Source organism: Accipiter gentilis, chromosome 33, assembly GCF_929443795.1.
Source record: "Accipiter gentilis chromosome 33, bAccGen1.1, whole genome shotgun sequence".
Taxonomy (NCBI): domain Eukaryota; kingdom Metazoa; phylum Chordata; class Aves; order Accipitriformes; family Accipitridae; genus Astur; species Astur gentilis.
In genome coordinates this window covers 12,575,354-12,592,167 of record NC_064912.1, presented here as the reverse complement: position 1 = coordinate 12,592,167, position 16,814 = coordinate 12,575,354, and the positions used below count along the sequence as shown (strand labels likewise).

Below are 16,814 nucleotides of genomic sequence, written 5' to 3'. Positions count from 1 at the left end.
CAAAAATAACTGTTTTCAGAGTTTTGCTACAGTGGATATGCATCTTTGGTATTCTTACTTGACAGGAGTGTCTTAAACCCTGTCAGCAGACTAAGAAAAACAAATTAAAAGAATATACAGAAAAACAACAAAAAGGTTCTTTACAGTAAAACTGTCTCAAGGCTATACTTCTACTACTGATCCTGATAGCTAGTAATGATTTTGAAAAGACATTAAAGATACTTACTGCAGCATGGACCAAGTACTTAAAATAAATGGTTACAGCAAGACTTTACAGTATGTAGAAATACAGTCGCTGACTACTTCAGAAGAGAGAATGTACAGTGACACTGAAGTGTCAATAACTGCAGAGTATTCACACAAATAATCAAGTAAGTGTTCTGGATATCAGAATGCAGCTAAGAATACCACTTACATATATATATTTGTAGCTTCAGACACTTACCTTGAAATCTATCTCAGGGTCTTTACAGCAGGAAACACAGTTTGCAAGCAGTATTACCAGTACTACTAGAGTACATATAGACAGAATCACAAAAGATGAGGAAACTTCAGCTGTAGCTCCTTCTTCTAGAAATAAATATGTATGTAGTATTACATAAATATGTTTAGCATTTTAAGAAGTTCCTTCAAAACATATTATCCATCTGCATTTATTTAAAACATGGCATTTGAACATTTAACTCTGTGGATATGATCAAAAATAAGAGGAAACTGAACAGAAAGGACATACTGGCAAAAATCTATCTATGCTCTACCACCTGCCTGCACCATTCTGTGCTTACTAGACTTGAGCTAAGAGGCCACAGCCAGCATGATTTACCAAAGTAGGCAATGAACAGTGATAATCCCAAGCCTCAGGATTCTGCTTAAGTCGACAAATTTATATAGCTAACTAAACATGGATATTAGAAATCTGGTCTTTCTGAAGACATTTCCCATGAGCTAAAATGCCTGTCCTAAGAGAAAAGGCAGCTAGAAGAAATCCTCACTTAAACTGTGTACAAATTTAAAATACATTACTATAAGGCAGTACTGTCTCTTTCAATAAACGCACTCATGACAGTCTGTCAAATATACAAGTTGCTTTCACAAGTGCAACAGATCTCATCAGCTCCACCTCAATTTCTATTTCTTGTCATTCATTAGGTGATTTGTCTCCATTTCAAGAATTTTAGACACAATCCCTAACCATTTTGCAAACACACTTCCAAATAATTTTCCAAAATCTTATATATAAACATTCTACAACACATTTTCTATGATTAAGTCAGGTTATTATTACTCACACAGGATAAAAAGCCTTGAGTGGCATTTTACAAAAATCTAAGGTCTTTGCCAGGGGAATTAAACCTATTTTCATCCCTGTTTTCATCTTTAGTCAGGAACAAAGACATGTAGTTCCCTAGGAGACCGCAGCACACATCTTGAGGGTTTGTTTTTGGTTTGGTTTGTTTTTTTAAATGAGTAGTACCACAAGTACTGGAAGAGTAGTTGGACCATATCTGTTTAAGATATATTTAGGTATTACATCAGTGTTAAAGTTTAACAATGTCAGGTGACTTGGACTGACTGGATTTTATGGGAATGTCCAAGTATCAATGGGAACATCTGGCAACAAAATACAGTATAAATGAAGCCTCAAAAATAAAGAAAATCAGAAGTTGATCACTAGTTAAGGGACATACAAACTTGTCCACCTACCTCTTAAACCTTCAAAAAAACTACAAAAAGTAACGAAGAGATTTTCAGAAACAGCTAGTTTTTCACCATATTCCACAGAACATTGAGAATATTTATTTTAATTACTAGTAAAGAATAAATTGACATAATCAAAATATAGCTTTAGAGTGTTAGCATACTTTCAGACGATCACATTATTTTGTGCACAATTAGGAACATTATGTATACAACAATAAAAGCTAACCAAAAAGGAAGGTTTTCAAACAAGTGATACTGTTTCTAGTTTCTGCAATAGCTCTAGCATTCTAAACTAATTAAAGAACATAAACGCTCCATTTGTAGATATTATGTATTGTTCAAACACAGGTCAACCACGATGTGAGACTACTCACCACTTTTTAGTCAAAATTCTGAAGAGAAAAAAAAATCTCTGAAAAGGGGTCTCAATAGAACAATTTATATTCATTTAAATCAAGTCATAACACGCTTTTCTTGTTGATGCTTACAAATGGAAAAATAAGGGGAAGGTAACAGCTGACTTATGTTTACTTCCTTCAGATGTTCAGTAACCTTACCAAGTAGACTGAAAATTACCTAAACCACAAATATAAGCATTTTGTGAAGTCATTAGCTAAATTACTGTAACACACACGCACAGAGGTAATATAGCTTTAGATAAAATTTAAGAGATTCCTTTGAAATTCTAACTGAAACCAAATAATAAAGGGTAGCTTTACTATAAAAAAAAGTAAACATATTTATGTTACCAGGTATTACTAATTAAAATTATTTTAAAGACATTTTTCCAAAACCATCCCACTTAATTTCCAAACAAATTCCTCACCTTCGCCACCAACTTCACTGAAATGAGATATCAACTCACCACAGACTACCTACTGAACAGATGCAGATTTTCCCTGACTAATAAACGCTTGGGAACACATCACAGTTACAATATATATTCCTCCCAGTAGAAGACCAAGACTCCTGAAGCGCCTAGTGTGTTTCATACAGTGTACCAGGCACATTTGGGAAAGTTAGCCAAGCAAATCACTACAGGATGAACTCTGACATCAAGAACATGTTTTATTATTCACAGAATACATTACTAGCATGTCTTAAAACATTGCTATTCAAAGACTAACTTCAGACCAGATCCTTAAGAAGGAGGTATAGAACACCTCAGCTGTCAAGTATATAAAACACTAAAAAAAAAAAGCTATCAAACTTTTATTTTGCATTTATGGTACACTGTAATATCTCCTTTTTGATGCCCACATAGCTAACATTAATTTTACAGTGTCTTCCTGTTCCCCGTCGGAGGTGAGAATTATCACTTCTCATTAGCATCCTCCCCTGCTCCAAATACTGTACCTTCTTCTAGACAGTCTTTGACCAGCCTCTACTGAAACTTAGAGCGATTCTTCAAAGTTTGCTTTACTGCTTTCAATCTTACTGCTTCTTTTCAAGACCTGACAAGGGGCTTGCACACCCAAAAATACATCTATTCCAATTATATTAGCTGATCTAGTACAAGTTGTTATCTCTGCCTACAAACTTCTTACACGTGCCCTTGGACTATCATAACTACAGCAGCATGACCACAATATGTATTTACATAAACATTATCATGCTCACTCTAACTTAGGATCCCACTTTTGACCGCCCCAGAAGTTACAAGTTATCACAGCAAATCCATCTAGGAGGATTCAAGCTCCTGGTGGTCTTATGCCAGTTTTCTGGTTTATTTAACTCAAAATGAGTCATAACGAGCACTAACAATCATAAGCTGCATTTATTGTACATTAGATACACTGCACACATATTCATTTTATATGAAAAAGACAACATGTTTTGGTTGGAATTCCTTCTATAAAGAAAACTGGACATTTATCAAGCCTAAAATCTAAGTCTTTTATGCAAGTTACTCTCTTCCCCATAACAAAAGCATCTCCTTTAAGTGTGCTGGAATGAATACAGAAAAAAAAATATTGCTGCTGTTCATTATGTTACTTTCTAACCTTATAGACCTTTTCTAATTCCCAAGAAAAGAAAGTGTGTGAACGAACAGTAATTAATTGAAGGAAATCGTGAAGTTTTTTTAAAAAAGGGAAAGCAAAGATCACCTCTGAAAAGGCAGCTAACCATTAACAGTCCATTAAGAAGACAGAAGTCATCTAAACTTCCAAAAGCACATGGCAAATTTCACATACAAAGTTATTAAAAGATGCTTTAATACAAGAAAAACACCTATTATAAGTTTCTGCAACACTTACAGAACAGCATTTCAGATGACTCATACAAGCTACTTATTAAGAATTACAGAATCCATCTCTATTTGGATAAACTTTGAAGTCTCTCAAATAGTCATTAATAAGAGATTTTTAAATTTGCACTTCTTTAAAAAATGAATGTAAAATTAAGTATAAAATTACTGCAACCTGTAATTGGGCTAAAATTTATTATAAGTGAAGTTATTTTAATAGCTTGCATAAAAACATATTCAGTGATGGAAGTCACTGATTAAGTATTGGAACTGGTGTTTGACAAAGTGCTGAAAAATCTGCTGCAGTATAACCTCTTCTGCATTTTTCAACTATTTCCAGCCAATGATTAAGTCACTGGAGCTTAGTAAAATGACTTGGAACTGAAAAGGTTGGAGATGTTTAATACCTCATTTGTTTGTAAATTGTGAAAGTATGAAGGAATTACATCTATTTATTACAAGATCCTGGCCAAAAAAGCAACCAGAAAGCAAGCCGTTCAATTAAACACAGAGGACCATTTTATATAATCATTACAGAAAACAAGTTTTCTTCAATAAAACTGTTAAAATACATTGTAAATTTAATTAATTTTAATCTAAACCTAGATAAAAATTAATAAATATCACTCACAATTTCATAATGAATGCAAAGTTAAGAATCTTAACATAATAGATTCTAAAAGTAGAGAACTTAATAAATTTACTCAGCATATCACCTCAGTTTAAAAACCTACCATATTTAGTGTAACTCAACACAGTAACAACCTACTACATCTTAGTATCCATCCAGAAGTCAGAATCTGTTCTTTAGCAAAACAGATCCAAGAAATATTATATATAAAATGACAACAATATAACGCTTCCTGTCAGTTAATACAGTCTAGACTACTTTGGTCTGGTATACCCAAACTACTTCAGCAGGAGGCAGAGGCCTGGATTATATCACTACTACATTAAAATAAGCAGGATATGCAGTGTGTCTGTGTTACTATAGGTGTTACTGCAAGGCTAACACAACATAATGCTTTACAAAGAGCTCTGTGCTAGTACGTGTTCCATCTCAAAATGGCATCTAGATGGTCCTAAATTATCAACACAGAAAATAAGGTCTTTTTTTCAAAGGCTCACAGTATTAAATACTGATTCTATGCTATTATTTAACCACTTTTTAAAAGTACATGGTATCACAAACAATTCAAAGCCCTGGCTGAGGTAGGTAGGTAATTAACAGCTAATGAAGCAGATTCTTCAGCACCTCTGAAGACTGACATTTCATAAGCAAGTTTTACACTAAAGTCTAAATTTGAGCACAGCACATGTGAAGTCAAACCCTGTACGCAGGCAAGTACATGAACATGCTCACTGAAAAAACAATGATGATAAATTATGCTGGCATTCTCAGGATCAAGTATAGGCACGTGAACATATACTTCAGTATGTATTAGCATGTTTCAAGGGGTGGAAAAATGTTATTTTCATACAAAGTATATTTCAAAGTAATTTATATAAGTCAGGATTCTCTATACCTTCCTAAGTTTCTTTCAAGTCTACTTTCTTCATAAGAAAATTCACTGACTACCAAATGGAACAAGCAAGCAAACGTAAGTGTTTCTCACTAGAACTAGTTTCCTTCTCTATCTAATTTCCTGGTCTGCCCACAATACTCTCAAATACTCACATACGTCATCCACCTATGGCTTCCTTTGCTACCATTAATTAGGAGCAACGGGCAAGCCAGCTAGCCAAGTGGTCCATCCATGTTCACTTGCCAACCAAGAGCCACCACTCAGCATGATACAGGACCAGACATAACTGCCTGTCCATGTGAGAGACGGCAGATCTGCCTTTCTTCTACTACCAGATTACGAAAGGCCATGACACTTGAACTCTGACTCTCTCAAATTTGGTTCAATGTGATTAATCGTGTTATTAAGGTCTCAACTTTCAGGAAATTGGGCTAAAAAAAATGCAAGAAACAACACAGTTCTAAGCTTGGGGAAAAAAGAAAAGTAAACATACGTGACAGACATTGCTGAGTACACTAATAAAAGACATTCACTACTGTGATAAAGGCAGTGCAAGGCCCAGATAAATTAAGCATTATTAGGGCACAGAGAACTTCAAGGGACCATCTGATTTTAAGCTTTCAGCACAGTAGTTGCTATGCAACAACAGTCCCACTGCATAAGGAAGAGCCTCTTTTCTTTCAAGAGCAGCTATATAAATGGCAGTTCTGCACTAATAGCTGTAACTATTTCCAGCACAAATCTAGCATGACAGCAGTCACTTAAACTGTCTCTTGGACACCCTCAAATTATATGATCATGAACAGAGATGGTACTTTACAACACCAAGCTGGAACACAGCAGCCTTTAAAATACTAATGAATGACCCAATCTAACTCTGCTTCCTAGCTAATTCCATGGTATCTTTCATAAACTCGATCAGTTTACTTACTCTGCATTTAATGGACATTAATGTAGCCAGATCAAAAAGTGTAATATCACCCTGATTTATAGTGGTTTTGATAAATACGATTTTAAAAGCTACCCCAACTTTCCTGAATAATGCTGTCATTTTCTTCTATGCTAGCAGTTAAGCGGGAACATGTTGTCGACTCCTACCCAGTTCTTCACAAGTCAGATTCAGATCATTACTTTTTCCTCACAAAGGGTCTCTCCTGCATTTATTTACTCCCTGAAATCTTCAGAGGTTTGCCAGTAACAGGCACAAAACCAACACAGCCAGGTCTATAAATTCTGAAGGCCTACAGGCAACAGGTAGAATACTAAAACAAAAGCCTATTCAAAGCAATTTTAGACACATCTATTGTATAGTATCTTATTTGTATGACAAAGTAAAGCACAACACGCATTGCAACTCCCATATTTCACAAAAACCCCACCAACCTCAAGAGCTCATTCCGTTAGTTACTGCATTCCCATTATCTCAATTTTATCCTGCTATGCTCCATTTAACAACTAAGCCAAAAACCAGCATCATTTTTGAGAATAAGTTTCAGCAGATATGTGTGCAGTACCATCATTTAGTTGTGCAATGCTGTATTACAATAGGCGTTAAAATACTACATTAGAACTGCATTCAAATCGCCATCAACCTTCAACTAAGACACAACACTAGCAAATAAACCCGTAAGTTTTGAAGGAATGTTATTTGCACTTCAGCCATTCGAGGGGGGGGGATAATTTTAGGATGAGAAAGGCACTCCAAATTCCAGACAGTCCTTTGATTTTAATGGCCATTACCAGTACAACAAGAAGAAACATACCCAAGATCTCAGATGACTCTCATTGACTTTATGTCCTCAACACAATGCCAGCACCTTAATGAAATCTAAAACTCTTTCCAAATGCCAAAAGTATTTCAAGCAGAGACTGTGAGTGTTCCTTCATTGAGCAAATCCCCAAGAACAGATAGATATATATATATATAAAAAACACTCCTTAAGGGACTTTAAGGAGGTTCTCAGTTTATACCTGAACTTTTCAGCTTTCAGATTTTTAGTACTTATTGCCATTCAAAGAAAACACAAAATATTTAAAGTTTTAAAAAATAAAAATTATCTGGAACAAACTACTGAAAATTTTATTAACTGAAGAGAGTTATTTCAAAAGCCTATCCTGTCATAATGTTATTGCATTATCCGATACAAGGCTAGTAAAGTTTGCATAACTAACAGAAGTAACCTTCCATATGGATATTACAAACGTATCTTTATGCAAAAGCACTTCATCACCCAATTTTATTTTCCCCTCTTTCTTACAACTATGGAAAATCCCAATTACTAGATATAGTCTCAAGGAAAAAAACACCTCTTAAGTACTTAAAACTACAGCTGTCCAAGTTACTTGTGCACACTTGTATTTAATCTTTCTGAATACAAGAAGCAGTAATTAACAGTTTGTCAATAAAACTATTTCCTGTCTAAATCTGAACTGCATTACATAGCCTAAATCAAAGTCTCACACTTGGAAGGATATAAGATGACAAGAGTTTCAGCAGTGTGGAAAAATTAAAGTTTAAAAACAACAACAAAAAAAATCACATACAAGTTACTCTGTTACTTATTTTTCTAGACAGAAATTGAAACATTTCACTTCTGTACTCAACCTGTCCATTACAATGCCTATCTTATCCTAGAACTCCATTATTTAAGTTCCTCATGGGGGAGGTGGGTAGGATGAAAGGTCAATGCATGTGCAAAGACAATTCTTTTGAAAAACCGTAAGTTGTTCTTTACAACAGTTAATCATCAGAAGTAAGTGTAATGAAGACAGCAAGTGGCAATTTCCTACAGAGTTTTTCCCCCCATGAAGCAATAAAAACACCTCTGACATGTTCCTCCAACCCACCTTATGTTCTGGATATAGTTCTACAGTGACAAAAGCCAGCTTCATAGTTAAATGTGTTTTGTGGACACGTGACCCTGAAATCATTACTGTCCTATGCAACAAGTTACAACACTTTAAAGAAATACTAGCTACTTCTTATCGCAACTGGATGTATAACTCTGTACGACAACAATTCCTGGCAAATTATCTCAGTCCTCCCAGTTGACCTTAAAAAGAATACAACAAGTCTATCCTGCAATCTAAGCCAACACTTTTTCAAACTATTTTATTCCATGCTCCCCCTAAATTCTTTTACAGTGTCCTTCAAATGAGCTTCTACAGCTGCTTAAGTCCACTTTGTATGCAAGGGTGGCACAGGTTACATATCTTAAGGCAAGAATATCTGGGGAATGCTGGATTCTCAGGTAGTACAGCACCCTCAGAACAATACAGCTCCGATCCTCATCTTTTCCTGAACGCTTATCCTGGCCTGAGTGTTGGCTGAACAGTTAGTAACTAGTAAAACTGTGAGCTGGGGTTAATTTCACATTTCTGTCATTATTCTATTACCCTACAAGTCTTCCCAGTATGTCAAAGAATTACTCGCACAACAGCACACTGCTCAATTTTAATAAGGACTAAATATAGGCTAGCACTTCAAGTGTTTACAGAGCGAGATCTGTTTGAAGTTTCAGTGTTAGAATCTCATGTTTGCACAAAGGCATCTTAAGACAAGGTAAAAAATACACATGTTAAAGAATTATGTACCCTGTGCCTTCACGACAGGGTCTCTGGAAAATCTGGGTAGCATCATTATCTTGCAAAGATATCATCTGATTCTTAAGTGTGTGTGTGTATATACACATACATATATATAAAAATATATTGTGCAGAGCACACTTTATTCTATACTGCTAGATGTTGGTTTTGACAATCAATTCCTGCTCAAGTGCAGTATGTTTTCATCTGCTATACCATTTCTCCAACAGCAAGGCACAGGAGTTGTAGATTTTTTTATTTTTTGTTTTAAACAGGGTAGACCACAATCATTTAAAGAAGCACAAGAAAATTACACATCATGGAATCTCAAGCCATCAGAAGTACCTGCAGCATGGAAACCAAAACATCAGTATCTCTTTCTCCCATCATATGACAGGAATAGAACCTATTAAGATATACTTGTTTTGAAGAGACTAATTTCTTTCTGTTCGCGTGAAAGAAATACTTAAATGCAACCTTCATGTGATGGGATTTTCTAGAATCTTGATTTTACAGCAGATGCATTTCCAACTCCAATGTACGACTGGGTTAAGAAATGTGGGAAAGAAAGGAGCAGAACATTGCCAAAAGAGCTTATTCAGCTCCATTTCTCATCCCTATTCATAGCTGAAGGATCCCTAGGAAGGGGAATGCACCATAGAATGAATGACCAATTTTGAAGACCTGGATCTGGAACCTGGTTTAAGACTGAAAACTTAAAAGCCAGCACTCACAAGTCTACCATTAAAATCTTCTACATCTCTTTCATACCAAAGTCGTCCCAGGGTGCAAAGGTAGTCCTAAAAAAGTCACATCACTCTTAAGTCACTGCACTGATGTTTCCTTACCACTAAGGAAACTTTTCTAAGCGTAGCAGTGTTGGACAAGACGTTACTTTGTACCAGCATTTCATACCGAAAATCCCTCAGAAGACAATTCGCTGTCATAACTTGCTTCACCATCACCTTGCCTAAGCTATATGTAGCATAATACCTTGCTATAGGCTGTGCTTAAACTACACATGTAGATTGAAACAGCTATCCTGACACACTTTCTACATTTCTGATTATAAAAGCATCTACAAATTTTTTCTAGTACCACTGATGTTGCTCAAGACCTTTCATAACAGCAGTACAATGAAAACAAAGAGTTTATACAGAGGAATAAAAGCACTAAAGGTACTGCAAATAATATCCAGAACCACATGAAGCTCCATTTACTAGATGCACACACCAAGTAGAAAGGCAGACCCAAAATAAATCTAAGGAATACTCCAGTACTCCATATGCTGTCCTTCTGCTGCAGAATTGGAATGTTAGGACTGAAACAGAAAACTATAATTTTTGCAGCCTCTGGCATTATACTGACTAAAGGTCTCTTTATCCTGCACAGGTAAACTATGCATGGACAGCAACTGAAACCAGACTACAGCAAATGTCCAGAAAATTACTTCTACTCAAATTTGCCTGACAGTTGTTCATTAGCCCCTCAAAATATAACATTGTCTTCCACACTTTTCAAGCAGAACGTTGGATCTCACTACAAAACACAAACTCCTTTTTTTATACAGGATCTGGGGCAAAACCAGCACTAACCAATGGGCCCTTTCAAACCAATAACCTCTGCCTGATGCTACGACAACATACCTTTAGACTGCCTCTGATCTGTGCTATCTTAATACACTGCAACAATATCCAAGGAATTATTAAATACACCCAAGTATTCAAGGTGTGAGAAACAACCTCAAAAAGTGACCTCCTCCTATAAGGGCTGCTCTAGTTGTAGCGAAGTGCAGACACCTTACAGCCAGAGGCACAGAAAGTAGACCAAGCCTGTGAACAAAGCTTTACATGGAACATCCCTGCAGGCCAAAGACTCAGGGTTGGCTTCTTACCTCAGAGTCACAAACTCACAGATAAAAACAAAAGATAAAAGACAACTTAGCAGCTCTAGCTCTACAATTACTAGGTGTCTGGGACAGAAGCTAGAAAAAGAAATATAAGGAGAAGCAAATAAGTTTAGTGCTTGAAAGGAAGAGGAAAGGCCACTCCCAATAAAAGTATATATCACTAATTAAAATCCCCACTTTACAAGCAAGATTTTTCTTAACTTCAAGTGATCCAAGTCACTAACTTGCATATGCCTAGAAAATTGCTTTTCTTATTACGTGCAAGTGTCACAAATTTTACATTGTACCAAACCACAGGCTATAACCACAATTGGGCCCCAGTCTGACAGAACTCCAAGAGAAACATCAAGCCAAAGCAACAATTTTCCCAAGAGTATATACATGCTAGAGAAGTCCTCTTAAATAAAAAAGAGCGACTTAATCTCAAAGTTTTAACTTGTCATCTATGGCCAGCTGACTATTCTAGATACAGCTGCATGAACATCCAGATACTCTACATGGGTGTCTCTGGATACTATACACCAATTTCTAAGCATCTTTTCTTGGATTGTATGTAATGAAGCTCATCAGCAAGGACTCACTGCCATGACATTCAACTGGTCCAGGAGAGAAGTCTCAAGACTGAAGTTCTCAGCACAAACCGAGAAAGTATATAGGCACCAGTCCAGCTGCCTCAATTTGACTGAATAGATTACCTAATTCATTACAAATGTAAAATTGAACACACCTGCTAAAAATGCTACCACCTATTCAAGTTTTACAGGAAAATGAGAATATTTTTGAGCCCCTGTTACTTTGTATTTGCAAAGACTTCATATAGCACAGAGATGACAGAAATACTTTGTCTGACATTACACACATACCCTTCGTTCAGATTCTCAGCTTTCTTGGAGAGGCAGCTGAATTAAGGTCAAGTACAGAAATCCAAGTCAGAAGAACAGAAAGAGAGCCTGAATGTAAATGTAAAGCTTTAGCACAGTAAGGCAGACGTGTCAGATTATAATGCACTGTGTTTGGCTACAAAATAGTGCTGCTAAAGAGCAGTTCCCAAATAACCTTATTTCACCCACACAGTACTAAAAGTGGAAGACCTCTTAGCCTGATGCATCCATGTAAAATCACCAATACTCCACAAGCTCAAAACAACTACAGCACTTCATTCTATTAAGTCCCTTCCAGTAGACCTGCCCCCAGGTCTGACCTCCAGTATAAAGTGAAACTTTAAATTCGGAACTATCACAGTACATATCAGTATCCTCCTTTTCCATTCACAGAATAAATTAAATCTAAGTTGGTCAAAGTATTTTTAGCTAGTCGCATCTTCAACATCTTGTTTTTCCTATATTCTACAGTAATTGCTCTGAACCCTACCAGGGGAACAGTTAAAGCCTTATTTCCTTTACCTCCTCTCCTTACTGTTGAAAAGAAAAAAAATTAAATTAGTTTAGAAATACAACCTCAAAAATGCAAAACAAATACAGAACACATGATCCATGCACGCCTTCATCTGTAAACACTATGAAGCCATACTTAAAAAGAATGGCATCATTCATCTCGATCAAGGCCCTGGAAACTTGACAGTTCCCCAGCCATATAGTCTGGCATATTTCCACAGCAGTTCCACAAAATGGAGCGTTTTGGAACAAGGAATCCAATCTAGTCTTGCTACAACCTGCCCATCAGCACTTCCTGCTTTCCAGCTTCCTCCCCAAAAGGAAAGTTAATTTATTACGGGTATATTCCAGGAGCTATTCCGCAAAGTTCACTACAACAGCTACAGACACCTTCCTCCTTTTTCTGTGGTTTCCCACCTTTCCTGTGACAAGCTCAGGGCAATACCCATCAAAATCTTTCTCCATTGTGAAAGCAGCAACCCTTCTTGCTAGGTGAAGTATTGTGGGATCCTGAAATAATTCTGAAACCAATTACTAATTATTTTATGAAAAGCCCATTAAATTCTTCACAAGTTTACAACTTTTATGTATCAGACTGAGTGTTAGAGTGAACTGCAAAAACTGCCGAGGCCCAGAAGAGACCATCAGCAACTGCCAGTACCAATACAGGAAATCAAAGCAACCTATCGTGGGACATATGAGAGAGAAATTCATAATATGCCTAAGTTGTTTTTAAACACAACTCATGATTCTTAACCCAGCAAAATAAAGTCACAGTTTTGTCTTCTAGACAGGTTATAAAATTTGCCTAGAACAACAGAGAAGGTTCAAGACAAAACAGCATCATTGTCATCCACTGGTAAGCTATTCAAAGGAAGGGAAAAAGTCTTTGTAGCTTTCTAACTGGTTACTGCTGTAGTGATGATACAGGACATGTTGCAGACTTAAGAATCTGTTGCATGCAAACCCCTTTGCGTACATTATTTCATTCAGTAGGAAGTCTTCCCAGCAAAAGGGATGCCAGTGAAACTGGAAAAGGTTCCCCTTGAGGCCCTAAAGGTTTAAATACTAAGCATCTGTCAATAAAAGAATCCAAATACATTGCTTCTTACTCTATGGGCAAAGATACAGCAGAAAGCAGCAGGTTCATTTCCTGGAGTTCATTGGGTTTTCCATGACAGGATTTGGCACAGTTTGCTAAACATCAGATAACGTCCCATGTATACATACTTTGGCCTAAATTATAACCAAAACCAACATATAAAATTACGATGTCGAATTCATTTTGTACGAGTCCAATATTACAACATCATTAGTACTTCTCCTAGCAGTATTGCACTTAACGTACCCTATTTGGCCTTAAAAAAAAAAATTTAAAAAACACACGTCAATACTATCTCCTGTATTTTTTCCAATCAGCTTTTCATTCCGAGAATGAAGCTTTTTATCACTGTCATGGAAGTTACGTTTTGATCTCCCAGCTTTGTAAGGTACATAGCATAGTCCTGACAGCAAAGAGGAATTTTTATTAAAAAAAAAAAAAAAAGCAAGCACTGAAGTACGGGATGCAGACTCTCTGACATGTACATTTAAATAGAAAAATTAACCAAATTTCAGGAAAAGTAAGACACAGAAAAGGCAGAAAAGACCTCCACACAAAACTGATTCTACTGTCTTACCTTACAGCTTGATGATGAGTTAATATTATTTGGACAAACTTCAATTATTTCATAAATGAGAAAACTATCATTTAGTCTCAAAGGAAATACAGATTTGACTGACAGTTTTCCATTTTTCAGAAGGTTACTTTTATAGAAACTAAGAAAAAAACTCAAAGAAGGCTGATGGAGCGAGTAACTTATGAACAATTTAGAAATGTTCTTGGGAAGACAAAAAAAATTGGGAAAGAGGCCTAGGTCCAAAAATAAAGGAAGTATGGGTTCCACTCCCAGTTTTGATACTTTCTGTGGAACAGCAGCCAAATTACCTAATCCCTGTGCTTCAGATCTCTCCTTCCACACTGCTCCTGCTCCTCCTCCTCCTCCTCTCTGAACATATTGTCTATTTCAGCTCTTTTCAACTCTTCGGGGCTAGAAATGAATCTCAGTACACATTCAAACCAAACCTAACAAAATTCAGTCTCTGATCAGTAACTCATACGATTGAGAGGACGTTATTTTTTAGTTTGTGCTTTCAAGACAAACAGGAAAATAAGCAAGAAAATCGAAGGAAGTCACCATTACCTAATAAGAGACAAATAAATGTGAAGTACATGACTATTTAGAGAGACTGGGCCGGGGGGGGCCGAGGGGGGGAATCCGACTAATCTGACCGGAAAGGAGGGGAGCGCCGTCTGCCCTGAAGAGCCTCCACCCAGGAACGGGAGTCCCGGTGATTCACAGTCAAAATAAGAAAAAGAAAAATCACGCCGAGGTCTGTATCGACTAGAACGGTAGCCACTACAGAAAGAACGTCTGCGGGTAAGCACCCGGAGAGAACAAGTTCGATCTGGAGAGACCGAGATACCGACAGCGGGATATCGCTCAATGCCACCGGCACAAGACGTGACCTAGAGGACGGGAGCCACAGCCCGCTCCGTCGCGGAGCCCCATCCACCCGCCGTGCCCTTCCCGACGCTTCGGCGCGGGGAGACCGCCGAGCGCGGCGCGGAGCCCTACCCGCAGCACGGGGGAGGGAGGGAGGGAGGGAGGGAGGGAGGGAGGGGGGTTTGGAAACCCGCAGTCCCCCCGCTCCACCACCGCCGCCGCGCCTGCAGAGCCCCGGGCCCCAACCGGCGGCACCTGGGGCCGAGGCCCCCCCCGGCTGCCCGGCCCCCAGGCTTCCCCTCACAGGCCCCGCCGCGAAGCCGCCCCCCCCCAACCCCCCCGCCTCAACCCGGGTTCGCCCCGCCGCCTCCCGCGCCTCACCTGCACCTGCTCGCGGAAGCGGAGCCGCCCCGCCGCTCCCCAAGAGAAGCGACAGCAGGAGGACGAGGACGAGCCCGAGCGGCCGCCGGGGTCCGAGGGGCAGCGGGCCGCCCCCCCGCCGCCCGGCACCCCCGCCGAGCCCCCCGCGCTGCTGCATGCCCTCCGCTCCCGGCCCGAGGCTCGGCGCCGAACGAGGGTTCTCAGCGTCTCCGGCGAGCCCCCGCGGCAGCCGCTGCCCCCCGCCTCCGCGGCGCGGCTGCCCGCGGCATCGGACCCCGCCGCCCCGCTCCCCTCACAGAACCCCGCCAGCCCCTGCGGACGCCGCCGCCGCCGCCATCTTCCGGGCTACCTGACCGGGAGGGGGTGGAGCGCGTTGCCGATCGACGGCCCGGTGCGCCAATCAACCCGCGCCTCACGCTCGGGAGGAGGGCTCGCTGGCTAGGACGGGCCTAATCCGTGATTGACAGCCAGGTCAGCCAGTCGCTCCGCAGAGGGCGAGCTAGGGCGAGCGAAGGCTGCGGCGCGAGAACGCCGGAGCGCGCTTGCCAATCAAGCCGCACTCCGGGCGACGGGAGGAGGGCGGAGTTTCCCTCGGATTGAAGGCGCGCTCCGCCAACCGGCTGGCGGCGCCCTTCCCGAGGGCGGGAGCAGGAGGAGGGGCTTGCCCGAGCCCGTGCGCAGGGCACGCGGCAGTAGCGGGAACAGCGCCGCCTGGAGGCACGGCGCGCGCCCGCCCGCAGCGCTTAAGGCGCCCTGGGCCCCCGGCACGGGCAGGGGCTGGCGGGCCCCTCCGCGGACACGGGCCCCTCGGCTGGGATCGCCCCGCACAGAGGAGCGCAGGCCCCAGCCGGTGCCCTCGTGTCTCCGAGGCCACGGCTGTGTCCGGCTCTTGCAGGCCAGCCCGGGCCTGGGGACTCCCCCGGGGACGGAGCCGGCGTGGGGCCGTGGCGGAGCTCTGGACCGGGGCGATGCGTGTTCGGCTCTCTCCCCCTCCGTGCACCCGCAGCTCGACTCTGTGCCAGAGGCCGAGCGAGGAAACTAAAACGTAAAAAAACCCCAGAGCCTGGTTCCCTCAGAAGCCGCAGAGGCCGCCGGCAGCGCTTCCCCTGAGGAGCCGCCACAGCTGCGCTGCGAGCGGGAGCGGGCGCGCGGCTCCCCCGTGCCGTTTCCGACACGTCCCTCGGCCCGCGGGACTCGCGCTGCTCCGCAGCAGCGGGGCACAACGAGCCTCAAGTTGGACACGGAGGTGGGCGTCAACCACCCTCTGCAGCCCGTGCGCTTCCAAGGCTGAAATGACCCTGGTAAACTAACGATAGAAGCAGGACTCAGAAATAAAGATTGTTCTGGTTTAGGTTTAGGCATGTAATTCTGCTGAATTTAGAGTAGCTGAAAATGAGGTGACGGTTCTAAGTAGCGTAAACGGAAGAATTAATCCTGAGGAATCGGGGGCTCTGTGTAGTGAGGAAATAGGGAAATACCATACGACTAACAAACTAGATTTCCATTTTCCAAATAGTGTAGCAA

The 16,814-nt window shown here is 40.5% G+C and overlaps 1 protein-coding gene across 1 annotated transcript in view; it reads right to left on the bottom strand.

Moving 5' to 3' along the window:
- The window catches only part of LMTK2 (lemur tyrosine kinase 2), a 44,314-nt gene extending 28,663 nt beyond the window's left edge, over positions 1–15,651 (bottom strand). The window contains exons 1-2 of the mRNA XM_049791115.1: positions 15,291–15,651; positions 446–570 (exon numbers count right to left, since the gene is read on the bottom strand). Of these exons, the coding sequence (XP_049647072.1) occupies positions 446–570; positions 15,291–15,447 (282 nt within the window). The 5' untranslated portion in view covers positions 15,448–15,651. The remainder of the gene's footprint in view (positions 1–445; positions 571–15,290) is intronic.
- Positions 15,652–16,814: the final 1,163 nt, after the last annotated feature.